Here is a 20888-nt window from a genome sequence, read left to right on the forward strand (position 1 = left end):
TTAAAGGTGGTCTGTCTTTATGATCTTAAATTTCACAGTAATGTGTCTGAATAGAAGTTTTTCCTTTATCCTGTTTGAAAGTCCATATGCCATTTTATTCTCAAAGTTTTTTTTTAATGTTTTATTTTTGAGAGAGAGAGAGAGAGAGAAGGTGAGGGGCAGAGACAGGGAGACACGGAATCCGAAGCAGGCTCCAGGCTCTGAGCTGTCAGCACAGAGCCCGACGTGAGGCTTGAACTCACAAACTGCGAAATCATGACCTGAGCCGAATCGGACGCTTACCCGACAAGCCACACAGGCGACCACTTCATCTTTCTATACTTTTGGAAATTATTCTTTTTTTCCAAGATAACCTCCCCTTTATCTTCTCTCGCCTACTGGAATTTAGTTAAGAAGTGTCCTCTATTTTTTCCCTGCATTCTATTTGTTGATGTTAGGAAATGATCTGAGGAACATGAAAAGCCTCTCTAAAACGGATATAGTGCTTTTCTCATAGTTAGCAGTAGCACGAAAAGTTGCTCTTTGCAGAAATTAGTTACCAGAAACTGCAATGGCTAAAGTCAGCCACAAGAGAGCAGACAATCACCAAGAAAACAAAGTGCGTGTGTGTGTGTGTGTGTGTGTGTGTTTTAAAAAAAGCACCGCGAGGAACCATCATAGCTATAATGAAACATTGCTCGGAATAATACTCACCTCTCCTTTGGATGTTTAATCTCCAGTGTCGATAAGAGGATTAGTGTACGAGCCAGGTTCCCCGCTGGCATTTGAAACGCAGTAGAAACACTATTGTCACTCCTGCCTGGGGCTGAACTTCTTACAAATCATGGAGCAGATTCATACCAAAACCCTCGTGAATCAACGTTCTCAAGAGGCAGGACGGTCAGCTCTGTCGCTCATGGGCAGAGTGACTTGGGGCAGGTGGCTGAAACTCCCTTAGCCTCCAGTCAGCCGCGCCTAGAAAACAGAGGGATCATTCTCACTGCATAGGGTCTTGTGGGGAATCAGAGACCACGCCAGCATAGGTGAACCTTGTAAGAGTAGAGTCTTTGCTCTTTCCTCTTCTGTGCAATGAGGGGGGTTGGTGAATGGGTCTCTAAATTCCTATCCTACACAAACATTCAGTGTTTAATGAAAATGCATTCGCCCCTGGAAAAGGTCCAAGTCAAAAAGACATTTCTGGGCCATGACCATTTCCTGAGAGTTGTTACCACGCTGGTGTGATGGAAACAGAGAAGAGCCATGTGGTGAGGAAGACGCCTGCTCCTCGGGTCTAGAGACCCAGGCCTCTGGGTCCTGTGCTGCCCATTCTCTGCCCCAAGTCTCAGGCTCTGCTTTGTCTCCGCCCCTAACCTCAGTTTACCCATCTGTGAGATGGGGCTGAAATAACGACGCCACGAGACGTGAGGATTCACGAGATCATGTGTGTGAATCTCTCTGAACGCAGTAAGAAGCTCTGTGTCCGAGGGATGGGCTTCATTGGACTTCCCAGCGGGTTCTTGAGAGACACACATGAGACAATGGATGCCAACTGATGAGCACAATTCCTGGAATGCGCGGGAACTTCAGAAACGTAATAATACAGCTCCAGTAGCAAAGGCCGCAGTGGTAAAGCAGAAGTATTGAGAACTGGAATGGGATGCAGCGGCTGGAGAAGCGGCCGCGGGAGCCGGGCAGGCAGCTGGCATCGAAGTGTGACCCTTCTTACATTAGGCAGGACGCAGCGCCGACTTCTGCTGCCTCTGTGACAAGGTGGCACCTGTCCAGGGAACTGAATTAATGGAGGCTCCGGCTGGAGACAAATGGCCCACACACTGGCCCATTAATCATCCTCCACTTTGAGAGTGGCCCTCCCTCGATCCTCTGAAGCCGGTGGTCAGGTGCAGAGACTGCGTGCGGGTAGGGGGCCCCGAGGAAGGGGCTGAAAGCGTTGGCGTTGGTCTAGATCAGGCCTCAGAGAAAGCCTGGTCTAGTCCGTTCCACGCAATTTAGCACTAGATTGCGTGTGTGTGACATATGTATAAAATTTCCCGAAATAAGTGAGAAGTTCTTTGACTTCAGCTCACAGCACATCTCTATCGAGCTCCTGAGATGAGCCAGGGGCCGGGCTGCGGACTGAGGCGTTAGAGGTGAACGTGGCGTGGCCCCCGCCCTCGAGCTCAGGGACCCGCGGGAGACCGGGCGGGAGCTCCGTTCCACGTCACTCGTGCCACGGGTGGTGCAGAGGCGGCTGGGGGTGGCGAGCGGGAAGGACTCCCGGGGCGGGGGGGAAGGGATGCCTGAGCCGAAACGTGAAAAGACAGCCTGGCCAAGTCAGAGGAAAGAGAAAGGCAGGCAGACAGACAGCCCTGAACAAAAAAGTCATGGAAGCGATCCTGAGAAGTTTGGGGACTGGGGTATGGAGCGCGGCGGCAGTAGCCGGAGAGGCAGCTGGCAAGGTGGGCCGGGCTGGGGGTGATCTCGCGACCCCGCCTCAGACCCCGGCCACAGTGTCCAGCACGCACATCACTGCGGGGTGATGAGCAAGGTGTTGGCGAGAGATGGGGCTGGCGGCTGCAAACCGCAGCCTCAACCTCCGGCTTTTCTCACACGTGGGATCACTTCCCAGGCGGCCTACACGCCCTGGCCGGAAGCCCCAGCGCCTGGAAAACGGCAGACCTCGGCCCGGTTTAGAGAAAATTCACCAGGTCTGCTGCAAAGACCATCTGACAGTTCTTGACACAGAGGACCCAGCACTTAGAATGGAGCAAGGAAGACTGAAACAGAATTTACCAGATCACCTGGAGGATGCTGGGAAGCTAGTCCAAGATGGGTAGTCCAGACTCGTTCCGAGCTTTCCTATCCAGCTACCGGTGGGTCCACTGGGGGCTCAGGATGTGGAGGGAGCTCAAGCACTGGCTGAAGCTGCATGCCAGTCACAGGAACGATGGAGTTCACTTCCCTCCATCTCAAAAGGCCAGGCTGCTCCTCCACGGGCCTCACGGTGGTCTGGACCAACCTGAACCCTCGCAGGGAACCACAGGGAACACTTTTTTTAAAATGTTTATTAATTTTTTGAGAGACAGCACATGAGCAGGGGAGGGGCAGAGAGAGACACACAGAATCTGAAGCGGGGTTCCAGGTTCCCAGCTGTCAGCATAGAGCCTGACATGGGGCTCGAACCAACAAACCACGAGATCATGACCTGAGCTGAAGTCAGATGCTTCACTGACTGAGCCACCCAGGCGGCCCCAGAGAACATCTTTTAAGTTGCCATGACTTAGCCCATGAAGGGGGGGCAGACACACCAGACCAACAGGAGTTACTCCAGAAACAGGAACCCAGAAAGCATCAGGTGGTAAACGTGGCAGGTGCTTTAAGGAAGAAGGTAGCAAATGGCACTGAGAGCTTCTAGAAGGTTTAAAGAGCAGAAGCAAAAAACCCAAAAAACAAAACAAGTTGCAATTTGTTGGGAGGTTGCTTTTTGTTTTGTTTTCCTTTCTGGCCTATGGCAAGGAGAAAATGCTGGCAGTTTCCTACTCTAACGGCCCGGTTCCTCAGGCACCTTCCACGAGAGAGCAAGCAGCCTGGGGTTGGTCTTTAAACATCTTGAGCTCGCCTCCCTGTCTGTGCAGCCTATAACCAAGGGGTTCGCTTCGTGGGACAGGCCTACTCCTGGCTCCCTGGAGTTGGACCATTTATCATGGCAGCAGCTGGAGATAAGCTGGACACAAAGAGGGTTTGTCTCTGAGGAGGGACGAGCCCTAGATACCAACGCGGAGGAATTTTCTCATTAGCAGGAAGTCAGTGGTGGGGACTGTGGGCTTTCACGGGGTGCCCCAGTGCAAACGGCAGCAGGGAGGGGGAGCGGGCTGGGGGGGTAAAGTACTCAGAGATGCTTTCACTGAACTTAAAGTTTCCAGAGTGGATTTCCTTGGGAGAGAGAAAAGACATGAAATGCCATCTGCACTTAGGACACGGTCAGGGGGAGGCGGGATTCATCTACCAGGCTGTATTTCTTTGTGCAGACTTAATTATGTGTTCCCACTCGCAGGGGGGCCGCCGTGGGGGCTCCGCATGGGGCATCCCAAATGCTGCTTGTTGAGTGAAGCCCAGGGGACCCTGAGGGCCAAGAGCTCAAAGATAAACCATTGCTGAGTCATCAGCAGCCGCTGGCCGGGCTGGGACTCTCTGCAGTGGTCGAGACAGGGAGTCAAAGCACAGAGAGTTCTAGAACACTCCCAGGATTCACGGACTTGAAAGGGATGCCAAAGCCTGGGAGCAAACTGAACGAGAAGGAGTTCTCGGAGTTTGGAGCAGCATCTGAGGCACAGTCCTCGATTAGCTAATTCCATTAATTCTGAATACCAACTGGGGTTCTCCCGCCAGCACGCGCCCAGACTTCAGGAATGAAGCGGGTTCTGAATGGCCTCTGATTTGTTCGTTTTCTTCTGCAATTATTGCAAGATCAAGCTCGGAGGAGAAACACTTCCAGGTGAAGTTAATTGCCTCCCACGACCCACCCCCTCCCCCATTTGGTGCTTCTGTTGTATTTTGATATCCTGCTAATGTAGCCTGTTAGGAGGGACAGGCCCATGGCGTCCTCACCCACTGCCCACACGGAGAGGGAAAACCAGGCACCCCTCTCCCACCACGTCACCACTGTGCACCAGACGGCTCTCAGCTCACGCAGGGGGACTTGGTCACGTTGTCTTGAGCACATGCATCTCTGCACCTCACTCTCTAGACCATCAATCAGCTCAGCTCAGAGAACAGCCTTAGGAGGGACCTGTGCACATCCATTTTTACACTTAAAAGTTTCAAGAAAATTTTATGCTGCCCCTTTTCCTATTTGATCTTTGCCAAAAATAACTACCCCGCATAATAGCGGAAAAGAAAGGCGCATCAACGGCACATTTCACACCTGAATGCCCGAGGAGGCCAACCCCGGAGCCATCCAACGGGAAAAGTTGCCTGAAGAATAGTCATTGGAGCTTACACTTGAAGAAAAGGTTGCTATTGTAAGTATTTTCAATGCCTTTATTTTATTTTATTTTTTTGCTTTTTTCCCCCAGGCATAGAATGGGCTGGGTTGGTTTTTGCGTTTCTCCTGCCTCCCCAGGACAGTGCTCTGTGCCCACTGCAGAGCGAGCAGGCAACCTGAGAGCACCGTCTTTTCACACATCTCGAGACACGGAGTGGAATTCAAGATGGAAAAGGCTGGAGCCTCCTGCCCCAGACATTTCTGATGTGGAGCCCGGGACCCCGCGTGCTGTCAAATCCAACCACTGGGCCTGGTCGTGGGGGCAAAGGACAGAGCTGGGCGGGAAGGCGCTGACCTCCCCCCCTTTAAAAACGTGTCTGGCTGCTGTGAACAGACTGAAGGCCTTTTTCTCCCCCCTCCCGTCTGTTCTCGCTTCCTCCCTTTTAAAGTGGTTAGAGGTCTGGTGGGTTCTCAGCTGTGAGAGTCCTCTGGGTCCCTGGGCCCGACACCGGCCTTGGGGGAGCAAGGCTTCCGGCCAGCGCCGCTCCAAGCCACGTTCTTTAAGCAAGCCAGAGCCAAGCTCGCCCCAATGTGGGAAGTACCTCCGTCCGCAGCTCTGGGTAGTTGACTGACATCTGCTGATGGTGACTCTGAGAACCTGACCGCAGATCTGGTCCCTCTGAAGGCCTGTGGGTGTGCAGGCCTCGGTGTCCCCTCCTCGGTGGAAGAGGGCCATAGACCCCAGGTCAAGTCCATGCCTGGAGGACAATCCAGGGGTCCACTCGCATCGCCTCCTGAGGAGGAGGGGGCTTGCCCACGCATGTCATGTTGAAGCCCCTGAAACAGCCACAGGTCAGGTGGGAAGGGGGACGCTTAGCAGCCAGCCAGTTAGGGGAGCACATGACAGCCCCCGAGGGCCCCAGGTGGGAGGTCGGCCAGCATCAACAACCCCCCCCCAACCTCACCTCCCCAGGGCAGGCTCATAACCCTAAATGCCAAAGCTCTCCACCCAACAAGCGAGCTTCGAGAAGACCAACCACTTCCCATCAGTCTGGAGAAACCAAAAGAAACCAGCAAAACCGAACCCGATCATTTTATTCTGCAGTTTCCTTCTACCGGAAAACTACTAAAAATATAAATATAAAATATCTAGAAAACACTCAGAATAGATCTGTAATCTTCTTCCTCTCCCAGACTGGGGCCGACCTCTTTGCTCTTTCAAAGTCGATGGATCCCGTGCGTGTCTGTCTTCAGACCATGCACGCACAGAACAGACGCGTTTCTCTCTGTGCGGGGGGATGTGCCACCCACCTGCAGGTTCTGGAAGCTCACCTGTGATTTATCAGGGGAAAGCTACGTGTTGACTACGGGGGTACAGTGGGGTTGGGGGAGTATCGGGGAGAGAAAAGACTCCGTGCCCCCAACTTCCTTATGCAGACATAGAAGACGGCCCTTCACTCTTGGTATCCTGCCCTTGAGTAACTGGGCCACCCAAGGGCCAAGCTCCCAGAGAAGCTCCCAGAGAAGCTCCCAGAGAAGCTGGGTGTGTGTGTGTGGGGGGGGGGGGGGGGGGGGGGTGCCGGTTGCCATGCTGTGATCACAGGAAGGTCAGGCTGTTGAGACAGACATGGGAAGCCAAATGGGGCTTTGGATGGAGAACTGGTCTTCGCCCAGGCCCTCAGCAGGATTGGAAGTTGCCCCTGCTGCTGTCCCGGGTGGCACTTAGCCCCTAGCACCGGGTAGTGTCTGTAGCACCTAGGACGGGATTTCAGGCTCGACCCCCCTCCCCCAGGTGGCAGCATCGCCTCGGCTGGAGGACAATGGCCAGGGTAGAGATCACAGAGAGGCCGAAGATCGGAGCCTCGTTTGGCAGCAGACACGAGTCCGGAGAACTCTGGGGTCATCCTGGCCGTGGCACGGGGAAAAGCTGGTAGGGTTCCCGTGCTAACCCTGAATCTGAGGGCCGGGACCTCAGCAGTGGCCGGGTGGGGTGTGCAGAGCAAGGTGCCTAAGCCAGCCCGGGCCTGCAACCTCTGCACACACGGCTGCCCCCATCGCCTGGCCGGGGCCACCCCGATCTCCGGAGGAGGAGCCCCAGAGCACAAGGGCCTGCCGAGTTCCCCACCAGAGAAGCAAACCGAGCTTCCGGTACGGAGGCTCTCGCGGAGCTGTGTGAACTCCCAGCAAATGTGTTTCGGCTCTCTGCCCTCACCCCCTCCTGCTCTGTGTCTCGTGCAAAACTCCAAGCCATTCTGGGAAAACTCACAGGCCTCCAAATGTGGTCCCGAGAACTTTTGAGCCTCGGGGTCAGGTTAGCACATCGTCGTGATGTTCTTGGCGTTGAGCCAGGACCTAGACTTCCAGTCACTGCCCACTGCACCACGGCCCGCAGGGTGCCCGACATGTGCAGACCCTCGTGGGGGACACGAGGCTCCGCTATGAAAACGCAGCGAAGCCTTGCTTTCCAGAGCCACGAAAGACGGGGTGGGAAAGCTGTGGCAAGGTCGCAGTCGCTGCAGGACGCAGGAAGGGCAACCAGCTTCCTGGCAGCCCCCCACCCGCCACCCACAGGTTTCCAAGTCTACAGGAGTTAGCCTGGATGTTTCTCCTGGGGGGGTGGGCAGGAGGAGCTGGGTGATGGGAGGTGAGCACTGTGGGGGGCGGCGAGGGGGCAGCTGAACGATGGACAGAAGAGGGGAGGCAGCAGGAACCCTAGGGGGAAGACAGCCCGACAGTCTGTCAGGCCATGCTGCACCTGCCTTCGCCCGGGGAGCCGGCCACCCTGTTCAACAAATCTTCTCGCTGCAAAGGCCCCCAGGGCTGGGATCACCCGCCCCGCCCCGCTGACGGGGGCTCCTGGTGGGACAGAGGAACATAAAATGGGTAAAGCCAGGAGGGCACGATGAACCAGGTGAGTCCCTGACATAGATCCCAAAGGCAGGGAGCGAGAGGACCGTGCGGCATCGGGGCAGGGAAAGGCAGGGCGGAGGCCTCTCCAGGGAGACCTGGGCAACTTAGCAGAACGCAGCGCCTCCTGCCCAGTGGAAGGTGGCTTTGTGCCTCGTTCCCAGTCTCCCTGGTCACTCTGGCTCTCGCACTCACCACGCCCAGACCCCAGAGCCGCATCATTTCAGGCTGTGGGCGCTCCCTCAAAGTCTTCTCTGTCCTCACCCTGTCTTCTCTGTGACTTCTGCTCTGGGTTCTCCTGGGGCTGGCTCCCTGGAGGCCAAGTTCCTGGGCCCTCCCCCCAAAGCAAGGTGCTAATCTGCTCAGCTGCTTCCTCTGCTTCCTCGGGGGCCCGCCTCGCCCTGTCCTCACACACAGCAAGGGGGGCCCTGGCCTTTCCTTCTGCGCACGGAGCCCACTAGCGGCTGGTCGCATGGCTTTCCCCAGCGCCTTCTCAGTGGTCGGCCCCGGGGGGCCTGGTGTGTCCCCCAACAGGGCAGGTGGAAAATGCCCTGACAACCCCTGGCGACAAGGCTGCGCCCAGGTCTCAGGCCCCCAAAGGGTAGAGGCGAGGGGACAACACATGGTCTTGGGACCAGGAGGAGCAGGGTGTGTGGCTTTCCAGGTCTGGGTCCGTCATCAGCCCAACCCATCAATTCTCCATTCGGCCCGATGCCCCCACCAGAGGCAGAAGAAACGAACCAGGGTGTGAAGGGAGAAGAGTGGGGGGGGGGGTGGGCACAGGTGGCATGTGGGGGGCAGGCAGAGACCATTCCTGCAAGATCCTTCATCCCGGGCTGGTGGCCCTGCAGGCCAGTGGGAAGTCCGGGCTGCCTGGGAACAGCGATGCTCCCATCCCCCAGTGTGGCAGCTGGCCCCCGGTGGGGGGAGCTTCTAGAAAATGAGGCTCGGGAGCCACAGCCCAGCCCTTTAGCATCCGGCAGACAGAGGCTCTAACTAGGGTGACTCAGGGAGCCTGGCCCCGGATCGGCGCTCTGATCTCTGCACAAGGGGGCAAAGGGCACACGGAGCGGGGGCAAGGGCCAAGGGGCACCAGGGACGGAGACGGCAGAGGGGAAGGGGGTGCCTGGCAGGGAGAAGGGGCCCTACTCAAAGGACAGCAGGTCTGGGTGCGGGCCCTCATTGTCAAGGCTGGAGGTCCGTGCCCGAGGCGGGGGGCCACTGTCCTCCGGCGGCTGGGCCAGGCGGACGGGGCTTAGGCTGCTCTTGAGGCCGTTCCTCTCGAGGAGGCCAGGGGAGGAGGCCCTTCTGCACTCAGTTATCTTCGGTTTGGGTTCGTCCTGGCTGTTCTGGTGGATCAGGTCGGGCACTGACAGGGAAACCTCTCCATTGGGCAGAGCCTCGCCCCTCTCTGCCGTTTCCGTGGGAACGTCGGGCTGGGCGGCGGGTTCCCGGGGCTGCCCAGGAGGCAGCTCTGTCCCGTACTCCAGGCTGCTCAGGACTGGCTGCGGCGAGATCAGCATGTCCTGCGTGGTCTTCAGGGCACGAGGGGTTCGCTTCCTGGTAATGGGAGGCGGGGGGTCCAGCCGAGGGAACGCGTCCTGCAGGGCTGACCTGTGGGGTTGAGGCGACAAGCGCGTGTGCTTTAAGGATGGTGACGCCCCAAGCCCCCCAGCTGCCCAGTGGCTCCCCCACCCGGCACACACCTCCCTGCTCGGGCCCCGTCCCCGGTGTGGTGTGTGGGTTGTGGCAGCCGACAGAGCTGGCCTTCCGCCCGTCACACCCCCGCTCAGTGCTCACAGCAGCAGAGTAGTGCTGCTGGGACCACAGGTGAACCGAGTCATGTCAGACCCCGTGTGATGAGCCCTACGAAGGACCTGCTGGGTCAGGAGCACAGCAGGTGTTTAAAACAAGGCCTGGGGGGAGCCTGGAGGGCTCAGTCGGTTAAGCATCTAGCTTTGGCTCAGGTCACGATCTCACAGTTAGTGGGTTCGAGCCCCGTGTCAGGCTCTGTGCTGAGCGCTCAGAGCCTGGAGCCTGCTTCAGATTCTGTGTCTCCCTCTACCCCTCCCCTGCGTGCCCTCTGTCTCTCAAAAATAGACATTAAAAAAAATAAATAGCCTGGGTGGCTCAGTCGGTTAAGCGTCTGACTTTGGCTTAGGTCATGATCTCGTGGTCCATGAGTTCGAGCCCCGTGTCGGGCCCTGTGCTGACAGCTCGGAGCCTGGAGCCTGTTTCCGATTCTGTGTCTCCCTCTCTCTGACCCTCCCCCATTCATGCTCTGTCTCTCTCTGTCTCAAAAATCAATAAACGTTAAAAAAATTTTTTTTAATAAATAAATAAATAAATAAATAAATAAATAAATAAATAAATAAATAAAGCAAGGCCTAGAAGGGGCGTGTGGGCATGAGAACAGGAGGCCCACCACAGCAGGCTTCTCCCTCGCCGGCCCCAGTGGGTCCCACAGACTCCCACTTTCCTCCACCATCATCGGCCGGGGCTGAGGCTCGAAGGTGTGGCTGGGTGTTAGAATCCACCTGGGCAGCTGCAGGCAACGCCTGAGTTCAAATTCCACTCTGCCCATCACTAACTTGGTAACCTTAAGCTCCTCACGCTACCCACCCCCCCCAACCTCAGTTACGTGCAAAGTGGTAACAATGGGATCTACCTCGCAAAGTCGCTGCAAGGGACAGGGAAGCGCGTAGCCGGGCGTCTGCTGACATGCGATGGGCGCTCAGGACGCCTTAGCTGCGGTGGGGTGGCAGTCAGCAAGCAGGAGCATCGCCCCCGCCATTCCCCGCGTGACAACCTCATGTCCCCCGCAGACACGGGTTCGGCCTGGAGCTCTGCGAGCAAGCCTCCTGCGCTCACCTGTCAGCCTCCACGGCCCCGCCGTCCAGCCGCGCCCCCGCCGGCCTGTTGATCTCCATGGCGCCCGCACCGTCCAGGCTCGAGGGCTCTTTTCTCCGCAGGAAGTCGTTAACTTTGGCCCCCACGGCTCTGCCCAGGTTCTTGAGGTGCTGGCTGCCACCCACCCGGAGCCCCGGCCCCCCAGGCTCCGCAGACCCCGGGGCGGCAGAGCCGGGGGCCGTCAGCCTGGACAGGTGGGGGAGGGAGCAGCCGGGCTGCAGCTTTGGAGGAAGGGCCGCATTCAAGTTCTCGAACATGCTGTGGTCCACTGCAAACAGAGGGGAAGATGGGAATGGTGAGCGGAGGCACGCGGGGCTCTGGGCCACGTCACTCTGCTGCGTTCCCTGATCCCACGCCCACAGCTGTCCCTTCCCGAGGCTTTGGGGACATTCAAAAGAGCCGGCACACTCTTGAGCCTTCCGATCCGGTTTTCTTGATGGGAAAGTCCATCCATCGCTAGAACTAGCCACTCTAGTTCTGCCCCACCCAGTTAATGAGGGGCAAGCTCTAGCCATAAACTTAGAACTTCAAGGTAACTTATCCCGTGAAACCTGCCTCCTTGACCCACGGCTTGACCCCTTACCTTGGGGTCACCGAGCCCTCTGAAGAAGAAATGATGGAAGTAATGAACTACGGTATTTGTATGTTGCTGTGAACACAAGCTGAGGGGACACAAGCATGGGGACAGACCTAAGCATGGGGACAGACGCTGGAGGTCAGGCTCAAAGTGGAAGCCACCTGTGTTGCACATTTTCACGGTGGGAAACGGGCCTCCTTACTCCTGAGGAGGCACTGGGGACAATGGGCAGCTGCATGCTCAGATGCGCCGTGGGGACTCCGGCCGGGCTCACACCAAATGCGTACGAACTCGGGGCCAAGGAAGCCGGGGAACTTGACCGACACCCTCACGACAACCTGGAGGGGTGGTGGCAGGAATTCTATTTATACATGAGCAAGGTGGGGCTCCAAGTGATAAGTACCTGGCAGGCCCGAGGTCACGGGGCCGATTACTGGTGGGGTGGAACCAGAGCTCAGGTTTTCTCTCCCTTTCCGCCACCTCGCTCTGCCTGGGATCGTGGAACACACCTCACAGAAGGCCCTTCTCTCCGGGATCTTTGGTTCGAAAGATTAACTCCAACCCACCGGGTTGTGAACATCTGGAGGGTGAAGGCCATGTCTCATTCACTTCCGTGTCCTGAACGGCTAGCCTGGTCTGGTATACAGTAGGTGCTCAATGAATATCCTGAGTTGAACTGCTAAACCCATTTTGCAGCTGGAGACTTACGGAGGCCGAGATCATAACTCCAAGGAATGGAGCTCAGGGCTGTAAGCCACATGGTCTACACTCTGGCAACAGGGACTCCTCCCCGACCTGGAGATCCAGCTCAATCCTCAAGGGAGCTCCAGATCCACCCCGGGGGCCTTGGAATCACGCGTGAGGTTTCTGTCCTTACCAACTGCTCCGTATATTCTGTCAATCTTGGGGAAGGAGAGGTTATACTTGATCACAGACTCCAATCTTCATCAACACCTCGAAAGGCCTATGCGTGCGGAGCCTTCCCAAGAGTAACTGAGGTCGGGGGGATGCTTTGTCTTCTGCTGAACTCGGCATAAAGTAGTTCTCTCTGCCCTGCACCGCGGAGTCCTGGGACGGGGATGCAGGTCTCTTTACTGTGCTTTCAGCAGCCGTATCCCTTCCGTAACTACCTAGGGAAGCCCTATTGTAAAGGTCTTTGGGCGGCACAGGAAGCGGGGGACGAGGGGTGGATGAATCCCTCCAGTGTGTGTATCTACCGCACACACAGGGAAAGCACCACTTCGGGGGCCATGAAGAGCTGGGTGGGGACAACCCTGGGGGCCGGAGCACAGAGCTGACAGGTTCAGGCTGCCTGGTCTCCAGGTGTAGACACGTCACACTAGCAAGAGCTCCAGCCGGACCCACAAGGGGGTTATCAGCTCCTGACTCTCCTCCTAAAGGCGTTATCTTGCCATGTCACCTGCTTTCGCATAACTTGCCTATCACATCCCGCACCCTCCTAATTTTTCTTTGATCATAACATCTGTGAACTCAGAGTAGCCCTTGGAAATGAAAGCATTTGACTCTTTTCCCCCAAACTAGAAAGTATTTGGGCCACCACGCAACCAGGGCAAATGTTCAAGAGAGGTTCGCAGGGGAAGGAGATCCTGATCCCTCACCACTTCCTGGCTCAGATGTTTCCGTGGTGGTTTCCTTCTTGGTTTAAAGTGAACTTTTAGTGCAGACATGCTCATTTCTGAATGTGTAAGTACCAAAAACACCTGTCAAAGTGACTTGTAAACGGTGAGCTCCTCTTATTTTAAAAACACATTCTAATAAAACATAAATAGCTTCTGGATTAGGCACCGTTGTGGATTTTCTACACTTCCTGCTCTCTACCTTTTAGGACGCATGTACTGAATTCTTAAGAAATTTAAAGATAACCCATCATTTGGTCTCTTTACAATGCTCTAAGTCTTTCTGGCCAACACACCTTGTCTCTATGATAAAACGGTCAGCTCTTGGAGGGGATGGAACATCTTGACTTTTATTTCTACAATGCTCAGCATGGAACCTGGCATGAGTCGGCATTTAAGAAGTTGGTTTCATTGAACTGGCTTTTTCTACGAATACTTAAAAAACCGACCACATTATAGGCAGACGTTGTAGAGAAACTGCTCCTGGGCCTTTTTCCATTTACAAAAGCCACTCAAGACCCTCTCTCGAGGTCAGTCCGGGAGCAACCGCCCTTCTGTCTGAGGTGGGATTCTGGCTGGGGGCTTCCTGCATTTCCAGACCTGAAGGACGTGCAACGAGCCCCCTTCCTGCTGATGGCACCGATGACCCCCACGCTCTGTCCCTCCCTTTGGACCAGAGGCTTGGTGGTTCAGAACCTAATGGAGATGGTTGAAAGGTGATAGGGTCCCGACCCGGTGGCCCGCCCAACAGCACCCCCAACATGCACACATCCAAGCAGAGGGAGACACCTGTGACGTGGGTCATCTGTAAGAAAGACGGTATCTTACCTGTCCGAGAAAGGGGCTCGGAAAGCAGGTGGGAAACAAACAAGAGAGAGACACATTTTATGTAGTGACCGACCACTTTGGGAGTGTCACCTCCTGCCTGGGGGCCACCAGCAACAACATACCAAGAGGGTATAGCGTTCAAGACAGAGGCCCTGCTGTCAGGATTACAACCAACCCTGGGCGACCAGGTTCCCATGACCTTCTCAATAACCAAACCAAGAGAGTCCTGTTTTTAAAAACTCTACAAACAAGCACTGACACAGTCTCCCATGGGCACCCCAATATTTTGAGCCCCCTTTTCAGGAAGTCTGTCAGAAGTTCCCAGCTGGCAGTGGGAAGAATTCAATGACCCACCGCAGGAGGAAGTTCAAAGTCTTCTGGACCCCTACGTGCATCGCTCATTACTATGCTGTCCCCCCTCCGCACATAAATCACCAGGTTTTCGACCAGGAAGACGTCCATCCATTCCAACTGTCTAAGTTAACAAAACAGGAAAACACGGTGGCCGGGAGGCGTGCCTGACACCGCACAGGGAGCGGACGGCAGAGCGGGGATAAGGACTCACCCACACCGACTCCCAGGACCCCGTGATTTTTTCTCTGCACCACGAGGGCCAAATCAAATCGCCGATACCCTCGAAGCCGCCAAAGGCCAGGGCGTCAGTGACACTCCAACTCGTTCTAAGCTTTCCAACCAGGCTCCGAGGTGGGCGGGCAAGGAAATCAGCTTCTCCACACTGTCCCACCAGGTTTCAGCGCTCCGCAGGAACACCAGCAAGACGACAACTCCGGGCCCTCCTACACAGACGCTTACTCACACGCCCGCTTGCTCCGCACGCTGCAAGGGGAGGTTGCCGCGGCTCACAGACCAGACCAGATCTTTCCACGCTGCACAAGCACACACATTTAGATCCAATACGCCGATGTACCTAGTCTGCACCTGTTGTGACGATTAGCATGGAGCATTCTCACCTTTCACCCTTCCCCCACTTCCCTCCAGCGCTAGGTTGTCACAGGAGAGGGTAGCAGGGACACAGAGGCAACCTTGTTACTCTGGAGTTCAGTGTCACCAGGAAAAAGGCTTATAATGGTGTTAAGCCACCCATTTGCTGAAAATAGCACCAACCATTTAAAGCATTATCTGGTCCCGGTTCTTGGGACGGACACACTGAAGTATTCGACACAAAGGGACAGGACGCTTGTAACTTACCTGCAAATAGTTCAGAAAACACAGCATGCTGGGGGCCGGGGCGGCGGGGGGTGGGGGTGGGGTGGAATTGATAAAGCAAATGCAGTAAAATGTTAACAACAGGAAAATCTGGATACAGAATGTATGGGTGCTCCTCATACTAATTTTATTTTTGCAGTTTTTTCTACCTTTGAAACGATTTCCAAGGAAAATGTAAAAACCACACACCAAACTAAAAAACAGAAACAACAAAAACATCCGATGGCAGAGGTTAGGCAGGTGAAGGAAAGCAAGAAGTTTATCCAGAGAGGACAGAGGTCCCCAGAGCTGGGGGGGTGAGCAATGACACAAAAATGACACCAAAGATCAAAGTCAGGGGGCGGGGGGCTGTCAACAGATTATATCACCATCACATTTCTGCCATATGCTTCCTTCTCCCCTCCCCCACCCCCTGCCCCAGGTATCCTCAATCCAGGCCAGCCAACGAGGAATGACAAGTCAAAAGAAATCTTTACAGAACGTAATAGATGCTATCCATCTTTGAAAGGGATACCCTAGCTGGGGAGTGGAATCAGGTGACCTTGTGATGTCAACGGCACTCAGAATGTTTATCGTCTGGACAACCCAAACAGCCTCTTGGGAACAGGTGCATAATCTCCATACCCTATGGTAGTCACAACATGGAGAACTTCTCACTCCTCAGCATCTCTGGACCTCGAATCTCTTCCTCTGCCCTGAGCGCGTTTCCTGACATTATGTCCTCACATGCCACCAGCTTGCCAGGTAAACTCCGGTGCCACTAGGGCCACAAAAATGTGGTTTTTCGGAAGCTTTTAATTGAGTCCTCCACCAGATCATGTTACAGGACTACGATTTAGTGAGACAGGCAAATTACACACGGGGAGAAAATAATTTTTCAAAATGCTGCATTCACGGTAAGTAGTCCCTGCTGTTTATTCATTTCCGGCAAGGGAAGGATGGGGAAACATTTGTTCTCAAAAAATTCTTTTTCTTCTAGAATCTCAGGTGACAGTCTATGTAGGGTAGGTGCCAGGTTCAGGCCTGTTTTGACAAGCTGGAGAAGACTCTCCAATCCATCAGTAGGAGCCTAAGAGGCAGGGTCACTGAGGACATCATGGAATAAACACAGACCCCTGAGGACTCACTCCTCACAGTGTGGTCTGTGGGGCATCCACGTGGGCATCACCTGGGCAGTTGTTAGAAATGCAGAATTTCAGGCCGCCCCCAGGACTGCTGAGGCAGAGCCTGTGTGTTTAACAAGACCTCCGGGTGATCCCTGGAGAAGTGTGCACATTACAGCTTGAGGGGGCTGCTCTACAGAGGAGCTGGGTCTCCTCAGTATCCATATGCCGGGCAGAGGACCCTTAAAGGTTGGTTTCTCAAATGGAGCACAGATACCACTCTGAGATTTGAAGCAGGCTGGCTTATTATCAGGTGCTAGCAGCCATCCAGGGGCCACCCAAGCGCTCCCTGCCTACGGGTGAGAGAGGTTTCATTCGGAGACACTGGCTTCTCATCATCAAAGGGACCATGTAACCTATGCGGGATATGGGGTCCATGACTAGACTCCCTCCCTTGGATCCTGGAGCGAGCCCAGAGGCTGGAATGCAGAACGAAGACAGACACACAGGCAGGCAGGCAGGCAGACGCGCACACACACACGCACGCACGCACGCACGCACACACATGCACACAGAGTGAGCTGCAGGAAGGTCAGGAGAAAGGCGGGCCAGGCAGAAAGCTGTCCATCGGTCTGCATCTCAAATTCTCCTTTGGAGAGAATCTTCCCCAGATCAACAAAAATGCCCCATTTGGAATTCCCCGGGATGCCACCCAGAATAGTTCTGCCTATCTGGGTACAAAAGAGGGCATGGTTTCTCTTTGGCTTTGCGAGGTCATAGGGTCCCAAGGTGGAGCCTCTAGGTATGTCGGGGAGGGGGGTCACCAAGACGAGGACTTCCACGTCCGCTCACCAGAGTGTTTCTTCTGTAACCCAGACATCGCAAAGACCGCGTTACTCACGGAGGCGCCCAGCCCAGCTCAGGCCCTGTCACCCCAGTACTTCGGCAGCGCTCTCCGGCATGGGGTGCAGAACACGGTTCTCTCTCCAGGTGAGGCCTTCTCCGCCCTGGCGGGCACACGGGAGAGGCTGGAGGGGCAAGGACTGCTGGAGGGCGCCTTTTCCCCTGTGGTCTCCTGCCTCGTCCTTCCTGGAGCGGACACCCCACAGGCCTGGAGGGGGCCCCGCTTCTCCTCGCCTGCCTCTCACGCGGGGGTGGCACAGGGGCCTGCTCGGGTTGTTACGGGAAGACAGGTGTTGAGGCCGGAAAAATGGCCACAGCCATGGGTGGTGGGAAACAGACTGCAGGAAGCCAGACGTCTGGCTGTTGGCTGAGCCCCCTGCCCGTCTCCTCGGAGGACGCAGAGGAAAGCTGTCTGCAGGGAGGGAGGCACCTGACAAATGTCAAAGCTTAGTGAACGAAGGCACTCTCCACCGCCCAGAGATCAAGCTGCCACTCGTGGAGCTGCGAGCGGCAGGAAGGAATGCCTTCAACGGCTACTCCCCAGCCCCCACCCTGGGTGCCACCTGCTCTCCGAACAGCAGTTGGTGGTGGTGGGGGGGCGCCTGGGTGGCTCAGCCGGTCAAGTGCCCGACTCTTGGTTTTGGCTCAGGTCATAATCTCATTTTCTTGAGTTCGAGCCCCGCATCGGGCTCCCTGCTAACAGTACAGAACCTGCTTGGGATTCTCTCTCCCCCCCCCCCCCGCCCCCCACCTCTGCCTTTACCCTGCTCACTCTCAAAAATAAATACACTTCAAAAAAACAACAACAACTGCAGTCAAGGTGGGACAGAGGCCACCCGACCCCAGGCCCGGCCCTCCTGCCTGTCTGCTTCTCCCGTGGCCTCTGGCCGCTCCGGGCCTCCCGCTCACACCCACCCCTGTCTTCCTCTGCAGACTGCCTTTTGGGGGACCCCCAGACCAGGGAGCCCCGGCGGGGCTGCACTGTCTACCGGCCCTGGTTCTCCCCTTACAGCTACTTCGTCTGCACGGACCAAGAGAGCCACCTGGAGGCCTACAGCTTCCCAGAGGTGCAGCGGGACAAGGGCAGGGGGGACGGCTGCCTGCCCGAGGACCCGGCTGAGAGCATCTGCTCGTCCTCTTCCTCCCAGGAGGACGCCTGGCCCCGGGAGGCCGCCAAGAAATCCGGGCACGGCCTGGCCTCCACGGACGGCGTCACGTCCCAGGACATCCTGAAGGCCGCCAGGTGGCACCCCGCCCAGCAGAGCGGCTACAAGTGCGCGGCCTGCTGCCGCATGTACCCCACGCTGCACTCCCTCAAGAGCCACATCAAGGGGGGCTTCCGGGAGGGCTTCAGCTGCAAGGTGTACTACCGCAAGCTCAAGACCCTCTGGGGCAAGGAGAAGGCGCGGCCGGGGGACAGGCTCTCCTCCGGCAGCTGCCAGGCCTTTAAGTAGGCCCGCGGGATGGTGAGCGGACGCCTCGGTGAAGAGGCGACGGAGCCTGTTTCCGCCTCCGGAGAGATGTCAATAAACCGACACTGGCCACGGCCTTCTGTCACGTCTGAGGTCGCCTGGTCCGCCTGCTCTCCTTCCCAGGGGCCCCGTCCCATTTCCCTGTGGCTAACGGTGGCTTAGCAACACCAGGCCCACCTCTCCACCCCTCGCCACCCCCCTCCCGCCCCTCTCCTCCTCAAGGTTGGGAAGAGCCTCTACAGGGTGCTTTTCAAAGTGAGGTGCCCAGATCCGCAGTGTCAGCATCCCCAGGGAATTTGCTAGGAATGAAATCTCAGGCCCGTCCCAGATGCACACAATCAGAAACTCCGGGGGTAGGCCAGCCATCTGTGCTCTGACCAGCCCTCCAGGTGATTCCAGTGGAGCTCAGGTATGAGAACACTGCCCTCAGATCCTGGCCCCCTTGCTGGTCCCCCGTGGTCAGTCAGTCCCTGCCCCACCCCCCAAGAGGGGAGAGAGTTGCCCACCCTTTCCTGTTGGCACAGGGAAGCTTCCCCGGAAGGACTTCCGCACAGTCCGAAAGCTTCTCAGGTGTTCGAGCTCCTGAGGGGTAGACCCGGGGGGACACAGGCCCCCCTGCGTACGGACAGGTCAGGGTAGAGGCTCTCCCCTTGCCCTTCCGGTGATCATGTAGGAAGCTTTCCCAAAGCCTCACCTTCTGGTTCAGGAGAGCTGTCTCTGCTTAACCCTGTCCTGCGAAAATATCATTTGTGGTTCTTTTGAGAGAGGCTGGGCTCAAATCCCATCATGTCCCACACCGTGAGAACATTCCCCACCTGCTCTCCCCCGCCCCCCTTCTCGACCAACCCAGCCAGAGTCTAAGAGTGTGCTTGAACCGTGGACTCCAGGGTCCCAGCCGGTCCACTCTGGGGTGGGTGGTCTCTCTAGGCAGGCCTGACATCAGCCCTGGATCCCCCAGGGGAGAGATCAAAGGAGTCCTCACTCTGACTTCCTGTTTCCTTAAAGGGAAAGGCCACCCAAGCCCTTGAAGATGCCCCTGACATGCATCACCGCACATGTGTGTCCCCTCGACGGGGCTCTTGAGGGAGTAAGGGAGGGGCCCACACGGGGACCTTGTGGCCTTACCTTGGTCTGTGGGAGAGTCAGGAGATGAATCAGCTTTTGTCTGGCTGCACATCCTCTGCCCAACCCGCACTCCCTCCACCAGGGCACCCATATCACAGGCACAGGGGATCGAGCTCAAGGGCCATGGCACATGTTACCCGTCACCTTGGCAGGTGCTTGAGTGCAAAGACAGGTGCTCTCTGCCTTTCACGTTTAATAGCATCGTTGCCACCCCCCTCCACTGCCCTGCTGTCTCAAGGCGGAGGTCTGAGTAACGCTTCAGCACACCGAAAACACAACCCAGCACACAACTGCACTGACCAACGGGTAACGGGTACAACCTCCCCTCCCCCAGCCGATCAGAAGGTAAGCGCTAGGGGTGCCCTGAGCCCCTGCCAGGCGCTCTGCCTTTAAAATGCAACCTCATTTACTCTTCGTTATCGCTTTACTTGGCAGGTTCTATCCCCATTTTACAGATGAGAAAACGAGGCTGCGTTCCATTTGCTCAGTCAGTAAGGGGCTAAAGGGCGTGAGGAGCTGGCAGATCGGACTCGCAGCTTTCCCGCAGAGCTGGGCCTTACAAAGTACCAGGTTCAACAAACCTCTGCCTTCCAAAGGGCTCAGAGCTCTGGCCAACGTAACTGGTTTCCAGGACGGTGGCTTCTAGTTCTCGGACGCTCTTCCCTGGCTAGCATTGCGTCTCCCTTTCGTTTCTACCCCTGGCAGGAAAGCTGAGAGCCCACGAGCCAGGGAGGGCTCTCCCACTGAGCTGTGCCGCAGTGACATCATGATGTTTGCAGGTAGGTGTGCAGAGGGGCCAGCTTTGACTCCAGTCAGAATCCCATGCATATTTCAGACGTGTAGTCAGGGGGTCAATGAAATTTTATACTCTGGGTGATTGGAGTTATATCCGAAAACATCTATGATGTACTTTCTCAAGCACCCAACACTTGCTGATATGCCAAGGATGCCTGGAGTTTCAAAAGACCCGGGGTTGGGAGAGTCTGAAAAAACGGGCACAAGTCCAGGGTCTCTCAGCCTCAGCACTACTGACATTGGGGCTGGATGCTTCTGTTGTGGGGGTGGGGGTTGACCTGTGCATCGTAGGATATTTAGCAAACATCTCTGGCTTCTACCCACTAAACGTCAAAAGCATCCTTCCCCCAGTCGTGACAACCAAAGGTCACACGTCCCCCGGGGAAGCAAAATCATCCTCGGATCGTAACTATCATAGAACCTGATCCCGCAAGGCTGGTCTAT

The 20888-nt window shown here is 56.1% G+C and overlaps 2 protein-coding genes across 5 annotated transcripts in view; one reads left to right on the plus strand and one right to left on the minus strand.

Moving 5' to 3' along the window:
- Nucleotides 1-6138: 6138 nt before the first annotated feature.
- Nucleotides 6139-20888, minus strand: part of LOC102967731 (carboxyl-terminal PDZ ligand of neuronal nitric oxide synthase protein) — a 284060-nt gene continuing 269310 nt past the window's right edge. For both annotated transcript variants that reach the window (XM_042977053.1, XM_042977052.1), the window contains exons 11-12: nt 10739-11045; nt 6139-9481 (exon numbers count right to left, since the gene is read on the minus strand). In XM_042977053.1, coding sequence (XP_042832987.1) covers nt 9013-9481; nt 10739-11045 — 776 coding nt within the window. In that variant the 3' untranslated portion in view covers nt 6139-9012. The remainder of the gene's footprint in view (nt 9482-10738; nt 11046-20888) is intronic.
- On the plus strand, nt 15614-18617 carry SPATA46 (spermatogenesis associated 46). Of its 3 annotated transcripts, XM_042977055.1 has the most exons (4): nt 15614-15790; nt 17026-17139; nt 17986-18119; nt 18201-18617. In XM_042977055.1, the coding sequence occupies exons 1-4, from the start codon at nt 15688-15690 to the stop codon at nt 18504-18506; spliced, it is 657 nt and encodes a 218-aa protein (XP_042832989.1). In that variant the 5' UTR covers nt 15614-15687; the 3' UTR covers nt 18507-18617. The 3 variants fall into 3 exon arrangements, with proteins under 3 accessions (XP_042832989.1, XP_007093087.2, XP_007093086.2); XM_007093025.3 differs by having other exon boundaries at nt 17986-18617; XM_007093024.3 differs by lacking the exon at nt 15614-15790 and having other exon boundaries at nt 16884-17139; nt 17986-18617.

This window comes from Panthera tigris, chromosome F3 (genome assembly GCF_018350195.1).
Source record: "Panthera tigris isolate Pti1 chromosome F3, P.tigris_Pti1_mat1.1, whole genome shotgun sequence".
Classification (NCBI taxonomy): domain Eukaryota; kingdom Metazoa; phylum Chordata; class Mammalia; order Carnivora; family Felidae; genus Panthera; species Panthera tigris.

Coding starts and splice junctions, on each gene's coding strand:
- SPATA46 (XM_007093024.3), top strand. CDS start 16,899: ATGGTTTCTCTTTGGCTTTGCGAGGTCATAGGGTCCCAAGGTGGAGCC. Junction 17,140..17,985: donor GAACACGGTTCTCTCTCCAG/GTGAGGCCTTCT, acceptor CTTCCTCTGCAG/ACTGCCTTTTGGGGGACCCC.